Source organism: Gymnoscopelus microlampas, assembly GCF_963454915.1.
Source record: "Gymnoscopelus microlampas genome assembly, chromosome: 3".
Lineage (NCBI taxonomy): Eukaryota > Metazoa > Chordata > Actinopteri > Myctophiformes > Myctophidae > Gymnoscopelus > Gymnoscopelus microlampas.
The window spans coordinates 37,380,736-37,406,947 of record NC_139940.1 but is presented as its reverse complement, the minus strand read 5'-3'; the positions used below and the strand labels follow the sequence as shown (position 1 = coordinate 37,406,947).

At 41.0% G+C, this 26,212-nt stretch overlaps 1 protein-coding gene across 1 annotated transcript in view; it reads right to left on the bottom strand.

Annotated features, from left to right (window-relative positions):
* Nucleotides 1–1,146: 1,146 nt before the first annotated feature.
* The window catches only part of spire1b (spire-type actin nucleation factor 1b), a 46,957-nt gene continuing 21,891 nt past the window's right edge, over nt 1,147–26,212 (bottom strand). The window contains exons 4-16 of the mRNA XM_084052761.1: nt 25,356–25,481; nt 18,937–19,011; nt 18,476–18,640; nt 17,993–18,079; nt 16,662–16,791; nt 11,433–11,599; nt 11,171–11,267; nt 10,144–10,289; nt 6,545–6,682; nt 6,347–6,417; nt 6,207–6,234; nt 3,698–4,071; nt 1,147–3,424 (exon numbers count right to left, since the gene is read on the bottom strand). Coding sequence (XP_083908887.1) covers nt 3,169–3,424; nt 3,698–4,071; nt 6,207–6,234; nt 6,347–6,417; nt 6,545–6,682; nt 10,144–10,289; nt 11,171–11,267; nt 11,433–11,599; nt 16,662–16,791; nt 17,993–18,079; nt 18,476–18,640; nt 18,937–19,011; nt 25,356–25,481 — 1,860 coding nt within the window. The 3' untranslated portion in view covers nt 1,147–3,168. The remainder of the gene's footprint in view (nt 3,425–3,697; nt 4,072–6,206; nt 6,235–6,346; nt 6,418–6,544; nt 6,683–10,143; nt 10,290–11,170; nt 11,268–11,432; nt 11,600–16,661; nt 16,792–17,992; nt 18,080–18,475; nt 18,641–18,936; nt 19,012–25,355; nt 25,482–26,212) is intronic.

The following is a 26,212-nucleotide window of genomic DNA, read 5'->3' as shown; positions in this document are numbered from 1 at the left end:
CTCAAACATTTTTTTTGCTATCAAAAACAAACTTCCCTTCATACTGTAATATACTGTAACTGTACAGTAACTATTACATCCTAAAGCAACATCATCAAAGCAATGTCATCATTCAAGGGTTTTCCCATGTTGCAGCATGCTGTACACTCTCACACACATGTTGACATTGAGTCAGGAGCAGTCAGGAGGTGTTGCAGAGTTATTCCTTTTGCAAAGTTTAACGTAATGTAATGTTCATAAAGGATCATGTAAATAGACATTTCTAAAATGCTAGGTCATACTTGAATTTTATGTACTTTCATTGAGTGATGCAGCTGGTCTAATCAGTTAAAGAAATAGGGCTGCAAGCAACTATCGATTATTTTCTTTGCCTCAGTGTTGTAATGATGATGAAAGCCTGATGCTTTTAGAATAATACAATGAGAATCAAACAGAACAGTACTGGAGCAAACAGACCGTCTTAAAATAGACTTTATTAGGGGCAAGCAAACACTGACATTTCAATGCAGTACCATCCTTTTCTCCATAGAAGATTTTTGCAGTGTTTTCTTCCTTGCTGTTTTTATTACTATGCTGCTCTTTGACAGAACCATACCACCCAGGAAGACGTAATGGATGGTTTTATACATATATCTGCAGTATGTGTAGAATGTTTTGAAATAGTTTAAGTTTGTACAAAAGTGACTTTTTAACATGTCATGAGTAAAGAATGGGGTCATTTAAAAATGTATGGCCAAAGGCCACCTTATAATACTATAAGGTAGCTACTTAGTAGTGTTCTTGATTATTTTCTTTATTTGATATAATTTCAGTTATATGAAATTACATAAATAAAAATGGAAAAAAGTCTAAGCTTTGATATATTGTGAATTGTATATGTATTTTATGAAAAACTTAATATGTAGATACAAACTGTCACCTCAAAACTGTTTATTACCCAGTTTCTCAGTTTGTTGAGATTCTGTTTTTTTATTGTGGAGTATATTATATATTATTTTACATTTTATTGCAGAATATTGTTACAATAAAGTATATTCTTTTGTATAAAGTGACAATAAGTGTTTTATTTTCAAAACAATTAAAACAAAGAAAACAAATCAAATACGTGCAGGTGTCGGGTATTGCATTACATTTTATTGTTTTAGTTATCATTTGTTGTATTCTCAGTAGGGAGTTACAGCCAGAAGATAAGAGATTGAAGGTACAAGCTACACCATAGTACTGTACATGCATGAATGCTGTTACATCTCACGGTTTCATATGCATTTCTCACCCCCCCTCTCTCTCTCTCTCTGGGGTTGTACATTAGCTGGATTCCCCTCTCTACGAGAACAAAAACCACAGTCGTTTCACTCTGAATGAATTGTTGTCACGGTATCATCAAGCCAAAACAGACCTGACCTACATACAAATGGTAGTAAACAAAAGTATGTACAGTAGTTAGATGACTGTGTTCATATTATGACTGTGATTACAAAAGAGAGTTTTTAAGGCAGAAATATCAAGGGAGATGAGGAAAATTAGATGTGATCACAGCGTACTGAAAATCATAAAAGGCATTATTGTGAGCTTTATGTTTAAAACAGCCAGGGGAGTGAGTGAGTTAACATTATTTGATGCCTTTAAAATTACAGGTGAAGGATATGGATATGTTTGGCAATTTGGCAAATGAACCTCAAATAGAATGGACCTGGAGGGTCTAATTGACTCTACATTTTCCATTAGTCCCAGTCAAATCCTGTCTACTTTTTCATACCCTGAAAAATACTGCTGTAGCCTATTAGGCAAGCAACAATCCATCCCTGCTATTTCTATACCGTTTAATGTAATGCAAGTAGACTGCATTTGAACATTTGCAAAGGAAACAAAAATGACAGTGGCATTTTAAAGTAGCAATGAAATTCAAGTTGTGCTTCTAGTTGAAAGTATAAGTTTCCATTTCACTTTGTACCTCATCTCCAATATACAGCGTTCCACTGACTAAGCTTTCCCCATCATTGTTTGGCCACTGGGAGCATAGTGTTAGACAAGTCAAAGAACAGAAGATTGTACACACAACGCAGCATGCCTTTGAACTGGCGTGTTATCTCATTCCTATTCTATTGCAAGAGCAGTGCATGTACACTTACAGGGAAAAAAAGGCTTCTTTGGGTAACGAATGAACACAAATGAATAATGAATTATGGCACTGAATCTGCATATAACACCCCCCCCCCACCTCTCTCCTTTAAAACAAAGGCAAACTAATGAGTGGAAACACTGAGTTTTGTTTGTTTCCTAAACAGGACACAAACAAAATGTGTGTACAACTCCTCTCAATAATATGATGAGTTAAGGTAAACCGCAGAGGGAGACCATTGAGCATATTTAGCAAAAACAGGGGGAAAAAGGCCAAAGTAAATAGAAGACAACCAAAAATGTATGCATCATGAACTGTATATACATCATACAAAACCAAAACCCTTTGAAAATAAATGTACAGTTGTGGTTGTTCTATATACAGTACCGTATGTTCATTAAGCCATCGCTTTGTTCCCTGTCATGGTCAGCCCCTGGTGTTTAAGGAGACTCCAAGATGTAAACCTTGTACCTTTAGCTAGGGAGCCATTGCCTGAGGAATTCAAGTACACATCAGTCTTTTCTCTTGTGCTCGTTGATTTTTTTATTTTATTTTTCTCCATGGGTGAAGACTCATGGAGAACCGTTCCATTGTGCCACTGTGAGGGAGAGAAGCCACTCTTTGAGGCCGTCACACTATGTTGTTTGTCTCAACAGCCGTTTTGATAAAAGTATATGCTTTTGGGACCATCTATCTTACAGAGAAAACAAAATGCTGTAGAAAAAGATTGCCATATTCATACATTTGTCTAGAGGAACTGTACTACGATCAGGACGCACAAACAAGACCACACAGTCCACAAACTTCGCCATTGGCAACCACGGTCCACATGTAAGTCTATCCTAAAAGAGCTAGACATGTACAATATAGTACATAGACCTGATCATAGTAGAAAATCCTTTCCAGTGTTGAGTCTTCATAATTGTGCCATATAATGTAGATGCAGCAGGCAGTTGGAAGAGAGACAGAGAGAGAGAGACAGAAGAAAGAAAGAAAGAAATGGAGGGAGATAGAAAGAAAGATGGAGGAAGATAGAAGAATAAGGAGCTCTAGATCTCCTTGATTGTTCTCTCTGATGGGCGATACTCCTCTCTCCCTTTAGGAGAGGACATGTAGAAGGACTGCGTCTTGCGTTTTAAGCGTGCTCTCTTGGTGGCCAGTGACAGGCTGTGCTTGCTGGAAGAGATAATGTCGTGGATGAACTTCTTGCAGTCCACACACACCTCCATGGTGGCCCAGTCCTCCGTCAGCTCTGGGGGAAGCTCTATTTCCTCATGAGATTTCAGCGAGCCATGCTTCGACAACCTGATGGAGGTGAAAGGAGTACTGTAACACAAGGCTGGTTGTATTTTTGTTTGGCTACGTCATAAAAATGCTTATTTTCCATCTTAAAGTCAAACCCACATGGACATACTACGTTATCATTATTTGCTTTGTACAACAAATATGTTTTGCCATACATGCAAATGAGCATAGAAACACTCAATGCTGCCGCCATTAAGAACAAATACTACAGATAAAGAACAGCGATCCATGTATTGTTGTAAAAGAATGTATAATACAGGGCAGTGATCTTACTTGGACATGGTCTTCTGAATGCTGGGGCGCTCTTTGCTAGTGGAGGGTTTAGCACCTACTCCATCTCCTGATAGCTCCCCACCTCCCCTAGATGGCCCTGCAGTCGCTCCTTTCACAACAGAGGCCCCTGACGCCCGTGGCACTCCTGGTGAGCCTCTCACAAAAGAGGCCCCTGAGGCCCGTGGCACTCCTGGTGAGCCTCTCACAAAAGAGGCCCCTGAGGCCCGTGGCACTCCTGGTGAGCCTTCACCACTGGCCACCGACAATCCCTTTCCTACAGCCGACATGGCAGCCAACCTATCCCTGGGAAGGGTGTTGGTGGAGCCTATGGAGTAGATGGGCAAGCTGGAATAGGGTTTGGATGGCAGCCGCATCTGGTAGAGTGGGAGAGCACAAATGAGAATCTCATTGATTCATTATGCTGTATGCACATGACTTGAAAAAATCTTTTGGTTCTTGTGTTGTTCACTCTGGATATAAGGCTTTATTTATACAGTACTTCATGTGCTGTGTGCAATGACGTAATAATCAGGCTTGAAAGGGGTGTAAGTGATATGTTTTTGTTCTATATTTAAGCGCTATATTCCAACAGTAATCACTGCTACAGATTGTTTATTCAGTAACAGGGGTCTCCCCATCTGTCCAGCTCTTTTTTTCATCTCCTCTCAATTAATCACTTTCATGAACAATAATGACATTTTTGAGCAATTTCAGTCTGGATTTAGGGCTCTCCATAGCACAGAGACTGCCCTTATTAAGGTAACTAATGACCTATTACGCTCAGTCGATGATGGTGACTGTGCCATACTGGTACTACTCGACCTGAGTGCGGCCTTTGACACGGTCGACCACTCCATCCTGTTGACATGCCTGAAAAGATGGGTTGGCGTGCAGGGAATCGCCCTTGAACTATTGCGTTCCTATCTCAGTGACAGAACTATTTCCGTTGTCTCTGGTGACACCTCCTCCCCCTCAGCCCCTCTCACGTGTGGTGTCCCACAGGGGTCTGTTCTTGGACCTCTCCTGTTCTCCATCTACATGCTGGAGCTAGGTCACATCATCCGCAGGCACAAGCTTTGCTTCCACTGTTATGCGGATGACTCGCAAATTTATGTCCCGGTCAAATCCCCAACCAAAGGAAGCTTAGATGGTCTAAGGGCCTGTCTCGCTGACATAAACTCATGGATGTCACAAAACTTCCTCCAGTTGAACTCAGATAAGACTGAGATTGTGCTCTTTGGTCCCCCACATCTCACTAGCCTTTTAAAAGACGACCTGGGCAGCCTGTCCAGTGCTGTAAAACCGGTCGCCAAGAGCCTAGGTGTCTTCTTCGACTCGGATCTCTCATTCAATATCCAAGTCAAAAAAACTGTACAATCATGCTTTTACCAACTCAGAACAATTGCAAAAATTAAGTCTGTCCTGTCATCTGTAGATCTAGAGAAACTCATACATGCATTTATAACCTCCCGTCTGGACTACTGCAATGGTCTATACACCTGTTTAAACCACAAAACAATTTCTCGCCTGCAGCTGGTGCAAAATGCAGCTGCCAGGCTTCTGACCAATACAAGAAAACGTGCCCATATCACCCCTGTTTTAGCAACTCTCCACTGGCTTCCTGTTGTTTTTATTAGCTTTTAAGGCCCAAAATGGTCTTGCCCCTAAATACATCACAGATATGGTGCCTCCCTATGACCCACCCCGTAGCCTAAGATCCTCTGAGGAGGCCCTCCTAATAGTCCCCAAAACTAATTTAGTCACAAAAGGTGATCGGGCTTTTTCTGCCCGAGCACCTACACTATGGAATGCCCTACCTGTGGAAATTAGGAAAGCAAATTCCCTGACATCTTTTAAAACACTTCTAAAAACACACTTATTCAGGAAAGCCTTCCCCTAGATCCCCCTATCAGCCATAACTGTTTTGTGTGTGCTGTCTTTCTATCTAGTACCTATTTTATGTTATATTATTTCTTCCTTATCCATGCTCCTTGACTTATTTAATTACCAGATATGTTTTTACTGCTTATCTGAACTGAATGCTTTTATGTCAAGTCCATAAGACTTTTTAATCGTGTATGCTATGTTTTTACTGTTGTTCAGCACTTTGTAACTTATGTTTTGAAAAGTGCTATATAAATAAAGTTATTATTATTATTATTTAGTAAACTTTAGTTTTAGTAAAATAAAATTCCAGGTCAGGATAACAATTGTATCCAACAAGGAGAGACAACCCCACAAAGATCATTTATCAGCTTAATTTGTATAGTGTTCCAGTTCCAATTTTGACTGCTAATTTATTTGTTTCATCGCTACAAATTTCTATTGTTTATCCTGTATCTTGTTTATCCTGTATCTATCTTGCATGAGTTCTCTCTCCTGATTGGATAAAATTGGTATCCCTTCCTGAAAATGTATTTTCTGTTTACTAAAGAGCTGGAGAGACCACTGTTACACTTATTTTACATACTCCACTTAAGATTATGTTAAGATGTGCTTGATGACTTACCTTTTTACAGCACTGCGAACACACAGGCCTAAAAGGAGGAACCAGGGAACATTGAATGAGAAAGATTCATGTACTGTCCTCAAGTAGGTTTGGATTAACAGGGAGAAATATTACAACAATCCAACAACGCAATATTTTACCTTAAGCAAAACTGGCAGGTGTAGGACCAAGTGAAAAAGGAAAACCTTTTGGTTCGACAGCAGAAGCAAAGCTGCAATACAAAGCACAAGAAGAGGATGAAGATGTTAAAAAACATTATAAAATGTTTGCATTATTCCCCCTCAAACGGGCACATCAGAAAATTGCTGTACTGGTATACAATAAGTGCTTAGGCGTACCTTTCCCTTCTTCATGGCATTGTAGACTTCTCTGTACTGCTGGAATTTCTCCAGCTCTGCCTTGACCAGCACCTGTCTGATGTGCATCACCTCTTCCACTGTTAGAGACAAGCACTCCACAGGGAAACAGAACTCCTCCTGCACAGACACACACACACACACACACACACACACACACACACACACACACACACACACACACACACACACACACACACACACACACACACACACACACACACACACACACACACACACACACACACACACACACACAAAACAGTTAATTTCCATGGCAACACCAACACATTGGGCTGTGTGTTTCTCATTTCCATTTACACACGCGCGTGTGCATGTGCGTATGCACGCACGCACGCGCGCACACACACACACACACACACACACACACACACACACACACACACACACACACACACACACAAAACACACACACACACACACACACACACACACACACACACACACACACACACACACACACACACAAAACAGTTAATTTCCATGGCACGCACGCGCGCACACACACACACACACACACACACACACACACACACACACACACACACACACACACACAAAACACACACACACACACACACACACACACACACACACACACACACACACACACACACACACACACACAAAACAGTTAATTTCCATGGCAACACCAACACATTGGGCTGTGTGTTTCTCATTTCCATTTACACACGCGCGTGTGCATGTGCGTATGCACGCACGCACGCGCGCACACACACACACACACACACACACACACACACACACACACACACACACACACACACACACACACACACACACACACACACACACACACACACACACACACACACACACACAACCACTATTTCAGGGCGCTCTGTCTCGCGCCGGGGTACATTTGGGCTGTAAAAACATCCCCATTGTTGACTGGACAAGAAAACAGCTCACACCGAGTTGGCCTGGGTTGTATAACAAACTGGATTGATGGGCAGAGCCGATTCGAACCGAAGTCTATTCCAGATCAGCACCATAGCGCTTTACTTAAAGGTACAGGAGAATAACTGCTTCACTTAAGCCCCTTTCCCACATGGAATCCATAACATTGCTGGATAAAAAGTGGTGGATAAAGTATACTGTATCTAAAGTATTGTATTTATTGTATGTCACGATGAATTGAGTACAATAGACCACAATTGACTTTTTGAGTTATCCTTTTGGCAATTGTTTTGTTACTGTACTGCCGTACTGTTTCTAACTTGATAACAAAGTATTCAATCAATCAATCAATCAAAGTACTTCAGTCAGAGTATAGATTCTCCTGGTCAAATATTACTCAACTACAAGTGAAAGTTGCTCAGCCAAATTTGTACTTAAATTAAAGTACTGAAGTATTTGCTTTTAAAAGTATTCAAAGGTACAAATTACAAAGTACATTTTCTTTTTCATATCAATGCATTGCTTTATTGAAATCTTGAAATATTCCCCCAAATGTGAAGATTTCCCAGAAATGTTTAAAACAATAGCAATAATAGTGAAGATGGCAGATCTACAAGCTCTCGTCTATTTACACTATATTTGAAATAGGGCTCAAGTGGTTAATTCATAATGTACTTTTTCCCTTCTTTGAAATGCAGTAGAGTGCTAGTATCTAAAAATATGAATACTCAAGTAAAGTATAGATACTCAAATAATGTACTTGAGTACAGTACTCAAGTAAATTTACTTTGTTACAGCCTATCACTGTGGATAAAAAATAGCTACAGTGTAGCATAGGCAGTGGACAGTAATTCACACATTTTCTCCATTTATGGAGGAGTTCTGTTTGGTGTCTGTTTCCACATTACGTACTGTTACACTTACAGATACAGTACGTCATGCTCACAAGACTAGACAACAAAGCGTGCGACGAACACCTTCCTGTCACCCAGGGGATGATAAAATATGTATTTAGGACAAACAGAAATCCTCGCCGGGACGCAGTCGGGACAAAGGGGATTTCTCTATTTTATTTTTTCCACTTGGAAAATACCAAATGAGCTGACTATCAGTGCACTGGCACCATGTCTGTGTAGAACTATAGGGAATGCCAACTTGTGAAAATTGCATTGGAGCTGAACATCTGTATGCCTGAATCACTTGGTTGAGAATACTGGTGCTAATGTAGCAACATTTCATCATGTCACACATTCTATTAATGTTACCTTCTAACTTAAAAAGTGAGAAAACATGAGTCAAAAATTCCCATGGTGCTAATTAATGCACTGTAAGATACACCCTGCTGAACTGTAACTAAAACACAATGCAGAAGCATTAGAGTAGCTCGTAATTTCATAACTCTCACAAATCTGTGCTAGAACAAATGTGCTAGAACATAAATCACAAATTTACCCAAAGTTTAATTGCAAATGTCTACTGCATAACAAGAGCACATACTCTAGTACAGTTTCAACTGCATGTACTGTGTAGGTGATGGCTAGTTAGTTGTTTTTGTGTGTGAGAGCACAAACAGGGATGTTAGCCAAGGCAGAGCCTCAGAAAAGGAAAGGAATGGCATTCAAAGGACATGACATTAGAGTAAAGGGCAAGGCAAAGGTATACTTTGTTGTATAATCGAGTTGCTGGTTAAAATTGTAATTAATGAAATTAAATGTAAAGTATAAAACAAACTCACCTGTCCAGTAAGGAAATAACTTGTTTTTTTATGCATTTACTATGGCAGTAGGTCTGCTCTATGCAAAGGATCTCTAAACAAGCAGGAAGCAGTATTAGGAGAGGATGGATTCTTGACTACAGTTATTATTATGCCAGCATGGACTGGGGAGAGACTGGCAAACCTTGGCAGACTCTCTTCCACTGATATGGATGCCCCTGCACAGTGCAAAAACAGCCCACACCAACCCCAACACACATGCCTCAAAAGGGTGGGAACTCCGTATGTGATGGAGTGTGGAGGGAGAGGAGCAGGGGAGAGGGCTCCAGGCAAGCAGGGTGGCTAACATCCCAACCTGAGTGAGAGAAGGTTACAGCGTGTTGTGTGCGGGTGAGAGGTACTGTATTATGGGTCTCCATTATTTGCGGAAATGCGAAGCTGAGACAAGGTGAGCATGCTGGGGTTGTATGTTGTTGACGTACGCTGCTAAAAGAGGAAGCACTTTCAATCTGCTGAATGTGGGGAGAGCCATTTTGTGGCAAGAGAAGATTGAGACAGGAGTGACTGGATGTCTGGTTTCAATCCCTTCCTTGTCTCAACTCAGTCCCCTTCCTGATGCTCTCCTTATCGTCTCTCGTGAAAGCAAAATGGCCACCATGTGAAATTTCCCCGGGATATAATGACCTTAGAAAACCTCATCCCAGTGAAACAGCTAAACCATGCAGATGCGTGAACGATACCACTGCATTATGAAGAGAATTTTAGAGATTAATTGTAAATGATGTTTAGATACTGCCCTTCAAAGTTGAAAAGCTAAAGCAATATTTCTCTTCAGACATGAATAATTATCATTATTATGGACACAACCAAGTTATTTTGTTTTTGTTTTTGTGTTTTATTGTACTGCTGGTAGTGTCTTACTCACCAGAGACTTGGAGCTCTGTCTGCAAGGAGGCTGGAACTGTCGGACATTGGTGGGAGTTTCCTTCTCAATGGAGTGTCTCCTGTGCTGTTGGGGCTGACGGCGCTCTGGCTGGGGGGTGGAGGAGATTGGCAGGAACATGGGAGGAGCTGGAGTTCACAGGGAAGAGTTTGTTTGGTTCAATGATTGATTAAATCAATGATCATATTTCTCTTAAAGGCAGCCATAAATATGAAACAATAATGCATAATAATAATGGTGCGCCAAGGAGCCAGTTGAGGTGGTTCTGGCATTTAATACGGATGCCTCCTGACTCCTGAGTGGTTTTCCAGGCACACCCAGCTGGGAAGAGACCACGGGGCAGACCAAGGACCAGATGGGGTTATTCAATACCCACTGGTGATGCGCGGGTTGACCCGTAACCCGCGGGACCCGCGGGTCAACCCGCGGCGCGGGTGGGTCAAGTCAGAATTTCGGAGAATTTTATGCGGGCTGCGGATGAGCGGGTCACGCGCTCTCACACGCAAAAAAATAAATAAAATCACATGCTCTTGTTTTGTCTTTATTCCTAATAAGAATAAGAATAATAACAATAAAACAGTTTGAATACACTTGGGGATTATTTTCTAACCATGATTTTACAGAATAAAAAAAAAATCGCGGGTCGCGGGGCGGGTTAATCCATAGATTTATATATGGGTTCGCGGGGCGGGTTGAGGCGGGTTGGGTTCCGTCGCGGGGCGGGGCGGGGCGGGTCATGAAAAAACCCGACCCGCGCATCACTAATACCCACACTGGCCTGGGAATGCCTTGGGATCCCCCAGTTAGAGTTAGCTAATGTGGTGTTGGAAAGGGAGGTCTGGGGTTTTCTGCTGGAACTGTTAACTCTGCGACCGACTTCCGGATAAGTGGATGGATGGATGGATGCTAATACTATTCATGGTAATTAGAGTAATATTTGTCTTAATGGCAATCAGCAGTCTCACTGTGAAGGTGGGTCAGGAGGAAAAGATGATGGATGGGGACTCACTTTTCTTTCCCAGGGCCGTCTCTGGAGATGTGTCATCCATTACTGATGTAGCAACACTGGAGCTGCTGGCTGACCTGTGCCCAAAAGTCTCATCATCCTGAATATAGCAAATATGCGAAGGCATCGATCATTATTTGTTCTAAACCAAAGGCAAATTCTCCAACACACACCACACACACCCACACCATTTCAAGAAATACACAAACACATATACAAACACAGACACAATCACGAACGCAAGCACAGACTCACACACACTCACATCAGAGTCAGAGGAGTCCAGTTCAGCCAGGCTGGGAGCCTTCAAGAGTCGTTTCCTCTGAGGGGCAGACTGGGATCCAGAAGGGGCTCCGTAGGCGAGGGATGGAGATCCACTCTGCAGAGACAGGGTGCTGGACACCCTTCTGGCCATGTTAGGACTAAAGTCATCTGCATAGAACCAGACAAAAGAGGGACAATCAAGGAGAGGAAAACGAAAGGAGACGAATCTCAAAAGTATTTAGCCTTCAATTTCTGGCATCCTCTTTCTTTTTTCAAAACGCATCAACGGACTACAAGAATAGATCTTGAATTTGTTTCAACAAAATACAATTTCAGCCAGAGAGGCTCATCTGCACTTTCAAAGATATAACCCACCATTAGCTGTGTGTTTGAATGACGGTAAGGTGAGAGGATGCTATGAATCTTAAGATTGAAGGAAAATGCTGGAGATCCATCCCAAAGCAAAGCAATCGGGACATGTGGGGAAACAAAGGAAGGAGCTGATGTTACACACAGAGCATGGAACCATGGAAGATTAAGACTCTGAGCTCTTGAGGCAGACAACTGGCTCTTCACATACATCGGCTTTGTACAGTAAGAGCTAAACTCTGGCAACCAAATCCCTGCATCCACTATGTCTAGCGAGGCCTCTGTACAAAACAGCACTGAGAGTGAAACAATCACAAAGACAAACTTTAAAGACTTCAGCTCACTGAACCTCATCAATTAGGAAAATAAGACAAATACAAGCCAGCCTGGGCTACCTGACAATCTCCTTGTCTAATTCCAGCTGGCGTTGAAAATGGCTAGAAGTGGTTAAACATGCACACAACAGCAAGGGATAGATTGAGAAGAGAGTGTGTGTGTGTGTGTGTGTGTGTGTGTGTGTGTGTGTGTGTGTGTGTGTGTGTGTGTGTGTGTGTGTGTGTGTGTGTGTGTGTGTGTGTGTGTGTGTGTGTGTGCGTGCGTGCGTGCGTGCGTGCGTGCGTGCGTTTTAGTGTGTGTGTGTGTGTGTGTGTGTATGTGTGTGTGTGTGTGTGTGTGTGTGTGTGTGTGCGCGCGCGTGCGTGTGTGTGTGTGTGTGCTTGTATGCATGCGCGTGTGTGCGTGTGTGTGCGTGCGTGCATGTCTATGTGCGTTTACATACTGTATGCACGTGTGTGTGTTTGTATAAGAGAGAGAGAGACAGAGACAGAGGGGATTGAGATACTGCAGGGAGAGAGGGAGTGAGGCAGCATGAGAAGAGGAAAGAAAAATAGTGCTGGAAATGGCAGATACTAAAGAGCTGCATAGGCACATAAGATCTGTGGGACACCTGTAACCTTGCCAGATTCTCTCATTTTCTCCTCTCCTTTCTCTCTCTCTCTCTCCCTGTTTCTGAGAAAAGACAGAAGGACCCACAGGAGCTCACAGGCTCTAAAAGATCTCCGTGGCTTCTGCTGGGCTGGAACTAACAGTCTTTCTACAACCTCAGATTGCAACAAAACTCTCGCTCTGCTGCTAAATTAGTATATAACAGCCTTTATAAGTCAGAGTAAATAGCTTATTCTAGCCATTGCACCCTAGAGTCAATTTAATCCAATTCCTTCATTACCAGAGATATTAGTGTAAAGCCGGGTAAACAGACAGACAAGGCCATTGTGGGTTAGGGTGAACAAGGCCTTTTCAAAACCAGCAGCACTCATATACTTTACCTGCGCCCGTACGGAACAAGTCCTGTGGCATGCTGCGTGTTTTGCCAAAACCTAAAAGGGGACATCTCCTTCAATATGATAGCTGGGACAGCACTTATGATCACAGCCTTGATCATCATGGCTGTCATTGGACAGAAGTAACTTCAACCCCTTATTCGTGTTTACAGGGACATTACATTAGTCTGCACGACAAAGTAAAACATGAGAAGTGAACCACTCACTCGGTGTGAGCTCGGAGAATGATCCATTATAAACGTGGAGACACACGCAACCAACCACATGTCCTTGCGCTCTCCCCGACACACACACTCACACATAAATGATCTGACAGCATGAATGAGAAAAGCACAATTGCCACACGACCATGTTGCTCAAGGAAAATAAAGGATTCTCAACCGAAGTTGAAAATCTGTTTACTTAATATACAAGCAACACAGTCGTACAACAAAGTAAAAAATGAGGCTTCAGTGTGAAGTGTTGCAGCCTGCGGTGTAATGAGGGATACTGGCCTCAGTAGGAAGGGATGTCGCACACCTCTACACATTAGTGAAAATTCCCATATCACCTTGTTCAAATTAGTCCGATCAAGTTATTCAAATGCTGATAACAAGCCATTGCTGGAAATGCAGCAGCTCTTGGCACCGTGTTCAGTGTTGCACAGAGCATGGGGCTGACAGCTCCTGTCCGCACCCTGATCCATTTGCACCTCTGATTAAATTCTGCAAAGTCACTCTGGCACATGAAAAGATCCCTTTGTATAAAGTTGGTGATTTTCAAAGAAACTGAGGTAGTGCTATGCTCTCGGCTGTTCCTTTTCATTCCTTGATTAGGTGGTTGGCTACACATGCTCCTGCTGAGAGTTTCCTTGAGAGTCCAATTACAGCAGTATGTTTGAGAGATGATGTTCTGAGTAAAGGTGACACTTTTCCTGAGATTGCTTAAAGAGCAGCAGCCATGACAGAATGGTTTCCAGGAGTTACATAAGCTTGGAACTTGATGGGAGGGAACTGTGTTCAATGCTTGTAAATAGCACGCAAATAAATGCAGAACGCTCTGTTACAGTTATATCATCCAGTGGCCTTTCATCACCAAATTAAAAGACTATCAATACATGTCATTGTCTATTCACAGCTTAGGCCATATACTACAGTATCATACATGAACAAATACTATTTTGCCATTATTAGCTTTATTTTGAATAGTCATTATGAATAACTGAGTTGATGGTGATGTTGGCTAAACATAATTTTTTCAAAATATTCTTTTTTAAATCAAAAGAAAAAAGAAAAGAATAATGACGCTATGGTCTCTGCAAGTAGATTTTCATACCATACTGAAATTAATGGAATCCATTGGATTCCTTGACAGCAGTAATGTTATATATACTGTAAATCATGGCTATAAAAATGCCAGGCCACCGTAAGTAATCTAATGAGGGATTTCAAAGGAACACATTTGAAGCACATTCAGGTGATGATAATGTTCTTTCATGATGACTCTCTCAGTATTAAATAAACACCAGCTGTGGGACCTGTCAAAGACTTGTGACATCATCATCAGTGAGTGTGATTTGATTTCTGGATGTGGTGGCAGTATTGTGCTACTGTATGTAAGATCTGCCTGAATAGCCCCCATCAAATCATTGCTTATCTCCTGAAATATTCCTATCAGCCACTAAAGAAATTAGAGTTATTATAATGAGCCACCGTTAAAACAAGTCTTTGCCCTTGTAAAGCACTGAGATCTTATAATGACGGGAGTGCACATTGAGGATCTAGTTTAAGGTGTAGTCAAACAGTAGCCAGTTGTGCATGGTGTGTGACAACCCCCATCCTTAACTGACCAGTGACCAATGTCATGATATACCACTAACAACGACAAAAGCCAACCACCAACAAGCATTTAAGCATGGAATGTGTTTATCTGTGTGTGTGTGTGTGTGTGTGTGTGTGTGTGTGTGTGTGTGTGTGTGTGTGTGTGTGTGTGTGTGTGTGTGTGTGTGTGTGTGTGTGTGTGTGTGTGTGTGTGTGTGTGTGTGTGTGTGTGTGTGTGTGTGTGTGCGCGCGCGCGCATGTTGAGGAACAGATTAACCACAAAAAGGTAAACATAAAGAGTTAACAAGCCAGGTAAGTGAAGGGGGGTCTTTACCTGACGAATCAAAACTGAAAGACATGCTAAGTGGCCGAATTACTGCAAAGAGAAACAGTTATGGCATTGGATAGTTATTGGTTGGGTTTAGGATGCAAACTGACAAAAGAGTTAATAAATACAAGAGGATGCAGCATGCCTTTATTGAACTAGTATACAGCTAAACAGTGTCTAAACTCTAAAGCATGCTTAAGGGTTTCTTTCAAATCACAAAGTGTAACTGCTTTAACATTAAGTTTAGATAGCAAAAGAGTCACAGCCAAAGTTAATAAATCATTATCATTCAAGATAACATTGGTTCGTTATTGTTAATCTAAATTAAATTGCGGACACTTAGCATCACAGGGCCCTTTATGCAGAGTTTGCACTATATTGCAAACAATATAGTTAAAAGGATCCCTAACTAATAAGCCAAATATGCCTTAATACATTATAATTGTCCTCTATAACTAAAATGTCAAATTTAAAACACCTTAAATATTTAATTTATTTTAGATAATTTACTTTCACTCAATAGGGGCAATGCCCGTCGCAAGTTGATGAATTTATGGAACGCATGTGAAAATAAAAAAAAACACTTAATACTTCCTAAGGTTAACATGAGCATCAAATACATATTAAATAAATAAATACACACATGGGCAAATGACATTATCAACTTGAGACGGGCATTGCCCCTCTTGAGTAAAAGATGAACCGTTCCTAAAATAAATACAATATTTAAGGTGTTTTAATTTTTTAATTTTAGTTATAGAGGGCAATTATAATGTATTGAAGGGATATAAGGGATATAAATGAAAAAAGTTATCGAAAAAACACAGCCCCCTTGCGTATTAGGAGGGCAGGGTGAGTCACCAGAACCAAGGACGGGTGTTTTTGATGTTAAAAATTGTCTAAATATCTAAATACTGAATCAAGCAACTTAAAAACGGTCTGGGGGGCTCACTAAAGCCTGAGTAGACGATAAAATGACGAAACGTTTTTTTGAAAGTGAAATATCCCTTTAAGGCCTATTTGGCTTATTAGCCAGGGATCCTTTTAACAATACAATAACCGACATTAGCTGCAACAAAACATGGAAACATACTGTAGCCATTGAAAGCTTAGCTATAACAGCAAACAGCAGTGGAACATCAGAGTATGACCAAGCTGATCACAGAAGCATAGTTCAAAGCAATGACACTATGTTTCTCTTTGTTGTTTTTCTTTGCACATGATTCCCAGTAGCATTCAACAAGCATGTCATCACACATCATCATACTTTCTGTTAAGTATGTTTGTGTGCACACTGTATGTGCATAAGTGTGTGTGTGTGTGTGTGTGTTTGTGTGTGTGTGTGAGACAGAAAAGGGGACGGACAGAGACAGGTTCACAGTGAGTTCTCTTACCCAGTCTGCCCCTGCGTATCTGGTCAGGAGACACTGGTCTTAGTTTCCGCTCTGCTTTAATCCCCTCCAGGACCCTCTCGTGGAGGGTGGGAGGAGGCTTAGTCTGGGGCTTCAGCTTACGTGCTGCTACCTACAGTAACAGGGTTACGTCAGCAGCAGGGTTACAACCAGTGGTGGACAAAGTATACTCAAGTATATACTCAAGTATTCAAAAAGTAGAAATTACAAAATGCATTTGCTTTGCTGTATTGAAACGTAATGTACAATTTCCAGAAACTTTCAAAAGCGTTCCTGGACCCCTACACCCCAGTTAGAGCTCTGAGATCTGCTGACAATACTCCGAAAAAGGACTCAAGTACTGTACTCAAGTAAATGTACTTTGTCGGTGTACAGTAAGCCAGTGGTTCCCAACCTCTTTTGTCTCATGTACCCCTTTAGATGTTTTGCAATGCCGAATCGCCAATAATACCCCCTCACTCATGAGTTTTTACGATTCTCCTAAATGTTTTCTATTACTATCCAACGATGTTAATGGACATATCATCGATCTGACAAGACACTGTGTTGTTTCTTGTTTGATAATGGAACTGTATTTGATGCATCGGCTGCTTTCTTGTCAATCATAGATTCATCCAAACGTATAGATGGCAGGGAGAATGAGAGTGACAGCAACTGAACGTTTGAGACATCTATCCGTGTTTGTTGCACTGATTGTTTTGGGTGCAGATTTGACCATTGTGTAATAAGTGAAACCTGGTGCACCAAAAACTAGTTACGCCGTACACATTGCCTAACATTTTAGCAATGGGCTTATGAAATTACATGGAATATTTTATTTTCTGTACCCACTGCAAGCTGCTCAAGGAAGTACCCCAGGGGTACTTATAGTTAGTTAGGGATCACTGCTGTAAGATATGGTGAAGCATGCCTTTAGTTGATGTTTGCCACTGGGGCTGAATTTAACAACAGTGATAACTCTTAGAGTAGATGTCACCCCAAATGTATACTGTGCTAGTATAGAAGTTATGTTGAAGCCAGTCCACTCAAGGAAGGGGTTGACAATTCAATTCAGTTGTGCAATTCAATACCAACAAGGATGCAAAAAGCAGAGTACATGAGCTGAAGTTTTATATATTATGCCTGAATTATACAGTACTTGAGCGTACAATGGACAATAAATTAAGGATATTGGCCAAGGCGTTTTGGGAATTTTTGCCAAAGACATTCCCAAACTAGGGACACCAGGTTGAAAGTGGTTGAATGATTCCCTGCTTCCCCTAGATAAAATGACATGTCCAGGTTGTATGCATGTGAGGATGGGTCCAACTCACAGGGTTAAGTGGGGGTCTGGACCTGATGAAGTCCAGGATGACCTCATGAGCACTCTTCTTTAACTTGGGAGGGATGTCTCCATTCACCTACAGAGGAAACAACAGGGTGTAAGTAAACCAGTGGTTCGCACACATTTTCAAGTCAAGGACCCCCACATTGATGTACATGTCGCCATGGACCACCATTTTGAAAGATGTGGTGCCAGGGACCCCCTTTTGTCAACAATTGTCAACATAAAAAGAAAATAGGCGATCTGTTTGAATAGCCAAAAAAAAAAGGTTTTATATACGTTTTTACATTGTTCCATTCCATTTACATGTTTGGTTATTTTCACTGAATGTTTGCCTATTATGACATGCCCAGAATAGGGATGCTAGGGTTCATGCTGTGAAGTGAAGTGCAGTGATGCTGAAAATGTTGTTTCCTGCCCCGAATCAACACCTTCAGTCAAACTGGACACTCACCATGACCTTGACACTTACCATGACCTTGCGTAGTTTGAAGCGTTGGGAGCGGATGTCGTCCATAAGCATTTCATAGGGGGTGAGCTGGTACTCGATGGGCAGAGGGTTGTACTGGCGCTCCTGTACCTTCTTCAGTTTGACTCCATCCCGAAGATCCCGCATCACCTGAACCCAGAACCGGGCCTGAAGGAGACACAGCAACATGACCCGCCACTCACAACATTTAATCTGTAGCACTCTGAGATTCGTGAGAATGTAAAGTGCGTTATAAATAAAATGTATTATTATTATTATTATGGAACCCCAAAACACATGTGGAGGTTTGTGTATGCAGATATGTGGAGGTACGAATTCATTCTTCTTCTTAATTCTTTATAGTTGGGGATTTAAAACTTAGGCGATGGTAGCCTGTTCTTAGTAACATCCTTATTAAGGGGATAGCCAGGTGAAATATTTCTGTTATTGTCAGGTCACCCTACCCAGTCACAGTTCTGGAGCTCGTTGAGGTCTCTGCCTGTGTCTTCTGATGGCCCCCCCTCCATCTTCCGGAGGTTCTGTGAGTGAGAGAGGTAGAGAGAGAGAGACAGACAGACAGACAGACAGACAGACAGACAGACAGACAGACAGACAGACAGACAGACAGAGACAAAAGCAAAGACAGAGACCAACACAGACAAAGAGAGAGAAGAGAAAATAAATATAATACAAATTTGAGGAAGAATTGAAAAAGGAATAGGATGAACGGTATACAAGCCAGTTTAGTTTAGATTAGTTTATTTGTGCAATAAAATAAAACCCATTTCAAATACACAAGAAAACAAACACTGCACAGGTGAGAGAATAAACCCTGGAGTACTTGTCAGTGACATTACAATAATTTCAACGTATCTATCTACACATTTCCAAAAATATCAAAATAAACAAAGGCAGTTAAAGACAAAAAAAAAATAGAAAAGAGGGAAAAAAGAAGAATGGAAAAGAGAGGAAAGGTAAACCATTTTAACTGAGTACCCCACATTATTCACTGACTTAAGAAGTCACACAGAATCAGGTCTGTCAGACAAACATGCCCTCAATCAATAACTATTGGCTCATCGTTCACAGCTAATGTGATCCTTTACAATCTGGTAGTCTGCCAGACTCACATCTCTAACAAGACATTGCAAAAACCCATTCCTAATCATAGCAAGTTCTTATCTAGAGAAGATTATTGAAATTATCAAAAGAGGCTTTTTTCTTTTCATCTGGACAGCTATTTTATTTGCCCAATGCTTAAAAAGAATCCTTTATATTAGAAATGAAAAAATAAAAACATTTTAGAGAGAAATGTAGGGATGCATTCAAACTAATTGATTGAATTGATTATAAAACATAACTGATTAATGATTTTAATATAATAATAATAATAATAATAATATCTTCTACCGTTGTGAGCTTGTACATTTTTTGCTATTTGTTGTATGATATATTTAGTCTGTTATAAAAAATAATAATTTACAATTTCTTTACCTCGATTCGTGGATATATTAAAATACATTTAAAAAGTAATAACTTTTACAAAACCTGCTTTTCAATAATTCTTTATTCATTGAAACGGTAAATTCTGAAAACATAATCAGTAGTTACAGTCCTACATTAAATTGTTCATACAACAAAGCTCTGTCCATCCAGAGTATACCAGTCAATCATCCTCAGGCAGGTAGGGACCGCTCCTTCATCCTGCACAGTACTGCTGAAGGACCGAATGTGCATTATCCAGCCTTTAGATTGTGGTAAAATATTGTCAGGCTCTCTGGCACATAGCCCTGCTCTGTGGGAAAGAGAAAGGCAGTGAGCTAAACTGCATTCCTCTGCCTCTAGTTTCAAAGTTCAACAGAGAGCAATCTGTGTCTGTGATTGTGATTGTGTGTGTGTGTGTGTGTGTGTGTGTGTGTGTGTGTGTGTGTGTGTGTGTGTGTGTGTGTGTGTGTGTGTGTGTGTGTGTGTGTGTGTGTGTGTGTGTGTGTGTGTGTGTGTGTGTGTGTGTGTGTTTGTGTGTGTGTGTGTGTGTGCGTGAGATATAGAAACACACAGGGACAGATAAGAGTTTGATCAGGCGATCACGGGACAGTTAATTAACAGTTCAGTCATCCTTCAAAAAAACAAAAAAACATTGTGAGCACATCATGAGTTTTATAAATCACTCACCATAAAGAGTAGTTAGTTTTGCTGCGTTATATACAGTAAGTACAGTACCTTGAAAAACATGAAATACCATTTCCTTTTGCTGAAGTACTACATACTATCATGCTCACACAAATAAGTGTTATATGGATCGTAACAACACGTCTTATTGCAATCACAACCCTGGTTATCTATTCCGAGAGGGTCTCAGGGAGAGGTTTAGTTCATTTGCTACTCAACACCATTATCTCATTAGTATGGCCATCACGACTTCAACTCACATCCAAAGCCAAACATTTCCATTTCAAAAGCTTTATTGTACAAGGCTTTCTCTGTTAGCGATGCAGGCTAGCTTGTGTTCTAGCTTGTATTTTATTGTGTGTTTGACTGACCAAGCAAGACCTGTGCTGTCAGTTGGTGTATATGAATAACTACAGCAATCATTCCAGGTCGTAATTCTCCCCAACTCTCGCCTCATCACTCTTCCCTGGGCGTGTAGCAAGCAAGGCTGTTTCTGTGAATCACCACAAACTCAGCTGCTTTTCAAGTGAGAGGGGCTTTATCGATGAGAGAAAGAGGCTGTTCGGAAGGAGATGCAATAGGATAGGATAGGAATAAGAATTCACGCCTGCTCTGCATCACTCTCGCTCATACAGTCACACGGCAAAGACACAGGCACGAGCACGTTTCTACATGCATACATGCACTTGTTGTGCTATTATTGCTATTCGTCATCCAATTTAGTATAATTATAGAGCTTAAGTGATTAAGGCCCTTCCACACCACAACCAATTTATAACTACAACAACGTTGGGATCACTTTCAGACACGCCAATCACATTTTATCTCAATTCACAGGGCAATGTGGATGCTACATACAACTGCTCACATAGTTATCGTTATAGTTATCTTTTATTTATAGTTATCATTCTTGGTGTGGATAGCCCTTTTTACCTAACAAATTAAATCATGAATTCTTTCACATGTTCCATGCACAGAGCACTAAGAGGGTGGCAGGAGAATGAAAGCATTGCAAGGAAGGAACCCTAGGGTAGCGTGCACGCACGCACGCGCGCGCACACGCGCACACACACACACACACACACACACACACACACACACACACACACACACACACACACACACACACACACACACACACACACACACACACACACACACACACACACACACACACACACACACCTAACCTACTGACATCTGATTCAGCCGCATCAAAAAATAGAGGGGAAAGACAACACGATAATACCACTTGCCATTCAATTTGAGGACAAGAAATTCATCATGTTTCTGTATGCCAAGACTGAAGTGAGTGCAAATTCATTACCCACCAGGCAGCCACACAATGCGTTAACCATTTACAACCTAATGCCCCTATTTTGGGCACGTCAATTTAGACAAACATTTTCAAAAACGTTAGAAATGTTAAATAGCGCACGCATCGCACGCATCGCACCACAACGCGTTGTGAGCTTGTAGATCGGCTATTGCCATGCGACAAAGTATGAAATGGACAAAAATGTGGTGAATCAAACATGATCTCTCTTGACAAGTACATGTGAGTTGGCATGCAGGGGGTGGAACAGTAAGCACCCCCTCACCTCCTGGTAGCGCAAATGAGAACATCCGTGCACCTTGTTAATTTGAGGTTATTAGACATAAGGGGGAGTAAGGGAAATTGCCTGTTTAACTAGACATCATCTCCCTAGTTGAATGTGAGCAGCATGTGACCCAGGATCACACACCACAACAGAGACTAATAGGAACATTAATCCTTTATGGTATGAAGACAGACTGAAAACATAAAGTATTCATTCACAGACCCACCAACTATAACATCAAAAAAGGCTATTACGTAAGCAAATTACAATCAGTTCTAGCTGCATGCATACAGCCTTAGGTGTCAAAGCACAAAAAAATTATAATATCCTGAATGGTAATTTAATTCACTGCAGTGCTCATGTATTCATTTGTACACAGATTGCATGGTCTATCATCTACAGACAAAAAAAAAAGACATGCACATCTCAAAACTTGATCTAGAAATACCTAGTGAAATTGAAACAGAAACATCACCACATAGCTCCTGTCACTCAGGGAAGTCAGAGGAATAGCCTTGTTGCTCGAACCATCACTCAGATTAAAAATATTTTTAACGGGAGTGCAGAGTTTTCTGTTTCAATTTCACTGTCATCTACAGACAGGCTCTGAATATTACAACAGTCTGTGTGGCAAGACATGTAAGCAGTGAACACCGCAAAGTAGATGTCCTTTTGAACATGAACACAAGCAAGATTAAAGCTGCACTACAGTATGTAACTTTCCTCTTCTACCCCAGATTTGAACCCGGTATCCTGCGCAAGTGCTGACATTTGTACAAGTGAGCTAGAGCATGCCTGCTTGCTCAGGGGATAAATTGAATCTTGACCATCAGACAAACTTGTATCAAGCGAAGGATATATAATTAAAATTCCTTTATTTGTTCAGGGCATAACATTGCAATTAAAATACGGCTGCGCATTGTCGACAAAATCAAATATTGATAATATAATGGTTTGTTTTGTTTTCCCAAACAAAAATAAAGAAAATTACAGCTCAAAAAGCTTTTAGATTAGCTATTTTTGAATGTTTTTGAGAGTATAACACAGGTCTTAACCCATTTTGGGCGGGAACCCCTATTTGTAACTACAGTATACCTTTCGGGACGTGAACGGGTTCTTGTTACTATGTACAGTATTATAGCAACATACATTTGTTGTCATTTTTGAATAAATATTAGAAGTTTTTCTGAAAATTTAGGTCAGGATTTAGAAGGCGTTTTTTTTATCGGCCTCAGGTCTAAATGGATTAAGTGATGAAAACCAAGAAACGACAACACTTACTATGCCATATCACAACATTCAAAATCCCAGATGATATCTAGTCTCATATCACAATATCAATATAATATGGATATGTATTTACAGTCCTTTCTATGGTATATTATGAGGAGAACGCTGATTTAACTCAGGGCGTGGTTAGAAAAAAGTTCTTTCGACAAAGTACATTGACAGTCAGGACTCTCTCTGACGTCTGTTTTATACAGTAACATGCAATAACAGATAATGCTCCATTACAGTTGTCTTCAACAGGATGGTGGGTGTGATATAAAGATGTGGGGTGTAACTTCATATTACATTCATTGTTGAGACAGTCTGTTCCTCTACCCAGCAATGACGTAGGTTACTTTGATTTATTTAGTTTTTATTGCATTTGGATTATCATGCTGTTCCTCAGTATTATATTGTTGCTGTCGGGCAGAAACCTTGCATCTCCATTCTCCATATTTAAACTTTTCATGTTTTTTTTCCCCGTAAATTAATGCCATAGTTTGTCATACTACTGTGTCACACAAATGAGCATGTAGATCGCCTATTTTTGCTATCTTTGAAAATGTTCTAACTGAAAGTGAAAAGTAATAGTTTTGGACATACAGGGTTTCCACCCGACAGAGACGAAGTAAAGTATTTCTTTGTGATTATGGCGTGTGTCACTGTTTGGTCACAGCACACATGTGTGGCAGTCTGGCAACTGTAATCTCTCGGTGTCACAGAGACACCACTCTGATGTTCATGCCTATTTCATGCTACCCATTATCCTTCCTCACATAATGACCTGTGTCTAAAATAAGGGAGATGGTGCACTGAGATACAAGCTGATAATAAGAGAAAATAGTTTGAGTGTTATCGTCATCTAAAACGTCTAACGTCTAAAAGCACAGAGCAGAGCAAAAATATACACCCAAAGGTTCTGTATTCACACAGGTTGACTGAGTTTACAGAGCAGTGTCCTCCTCTTCACAATGACTCACAGGTTAGCACTAAACATCAAAGAACATATGCTTAGTATATAGTAAATATAAAAAACATAGACATAAGAATAGGTTGGGCTGGCATGAGTCTTCTACATTTGCGCATAAATAGTTTGCTTTCCTCAGATGGCAGTAAGAACCTCTGCTGTTCTTTCTGGCAAACATCACGGCCAACCACACATCTCCTTCTAGTTGAGCATTATGTTGAGTACTGAGGCGTGTGGAACATGTAAGGTATGAGTTGATGTCCAACTGTGACCTCTATATGATCCATGAGTTTACAATCAGTAGCATATAGTACACGGGTCTTCAACCTTTTCAGGCCAAGGACCCCCTAGCTGAGAGAGAGATAAAGCAGGGACCCCCTACTCTATATTGTATAAAATTGTGTTTCAGATCTACAAGCTAAAATTGTGTTTCAGATCTACAAGCTCTCAACGCCTCGCAGTGTGAGGCGTTGTGAGCTTGTAGATCTGCTATTTTTGGCTAAAGTTCTCCTCAGAAAAGGGTAACCACTAGGGTTCAAGTGGTTAAGGAAAAAAAAAAAAATCATATCACACAAAGATTTGGCGGACCCCCTGTAGTAACTCTGAGGACCCCCTAGGGGTCCCGGACCCCCTGTTGAAGACCCCTGACATAGTATATGTGCTACCGTAATTCAGTTTATAACCGGTGAATGTCAGCAATCATTCTGCACAGTCGCGCACAAAAGGAGAGTTCCCTAAGGCATACCTTTATATCCAGATACTAAACTGGGTGAAGTGAGCTCATTATTTTCCTGTACCCATACTATACAATGTCACTATAACCAAACCACGGATGACACTAACAGTAAGAGGTTACTTCATTATCAAGGGTACCCACCTCTTTGGCGCTTTTGATCTTCTGCAGGAAGGTGCTAAGCTCCCTGGTCTCTGCATAGAGGGCTCGACACACTGCCTGGTAGTGAGTGGGGGCATCACTGGGGCTTGGTAGGTGGGAGATACAGAGCTACAAAATAGAGAATACCGTTAACACTTTCTACAAAGACAATCTCTACTGTATAATGCGTATACGTCTTCATAATGCATTATAAAGACATAATGTGTCATGAGAGTTATTAATAAGCCTTCTGTATAACTTATGATATTTACCACGACAGTCATAAGGCACACTAAGTTACACTGTAATGGTTTATAAGGTCTGGTATGATAATTTTGCATGAAAGGTAATCATATGACTTTATTACCTTTCATGCAAAACGGGTGATTATGATGAGCAGTTGTAAAATACAAATGTCGCTTTCATGTTCTAACCAGAGAAAGACACTTCAAAGACAATTCTTGGCAGAGGAATGAGACAACGTGTAAACAATTGTTGAAGGCTTGCTTTAGGACAATTGTCTGGGTTGTCTGTCTGCACAGCTCTGCTGCTGATGCACACACAGGCACAGATATGGGCACAGACACTACCCCAGTAGTGGTGACAAAATACTACGTCCTTGTCTATTTCAGAGGAACAGACGGTGCCCTAGGCCCTGCTTGGCATGCTCCTGGCATCCACTCCCCCTGACTCTGCAGTCCTAATTCAAATGAAGCTATTGAGGATGAATTCCACTAAATACAGTAAATGGCAGACATATTCCTCTGCCATTAACATTTTTTGCCTTAGCCACCTAAGAAATCCCAGGATTGGCGAAATGCTTAATGTCTAAAATATTGTGTGCCAAGGACGAAAGAGGA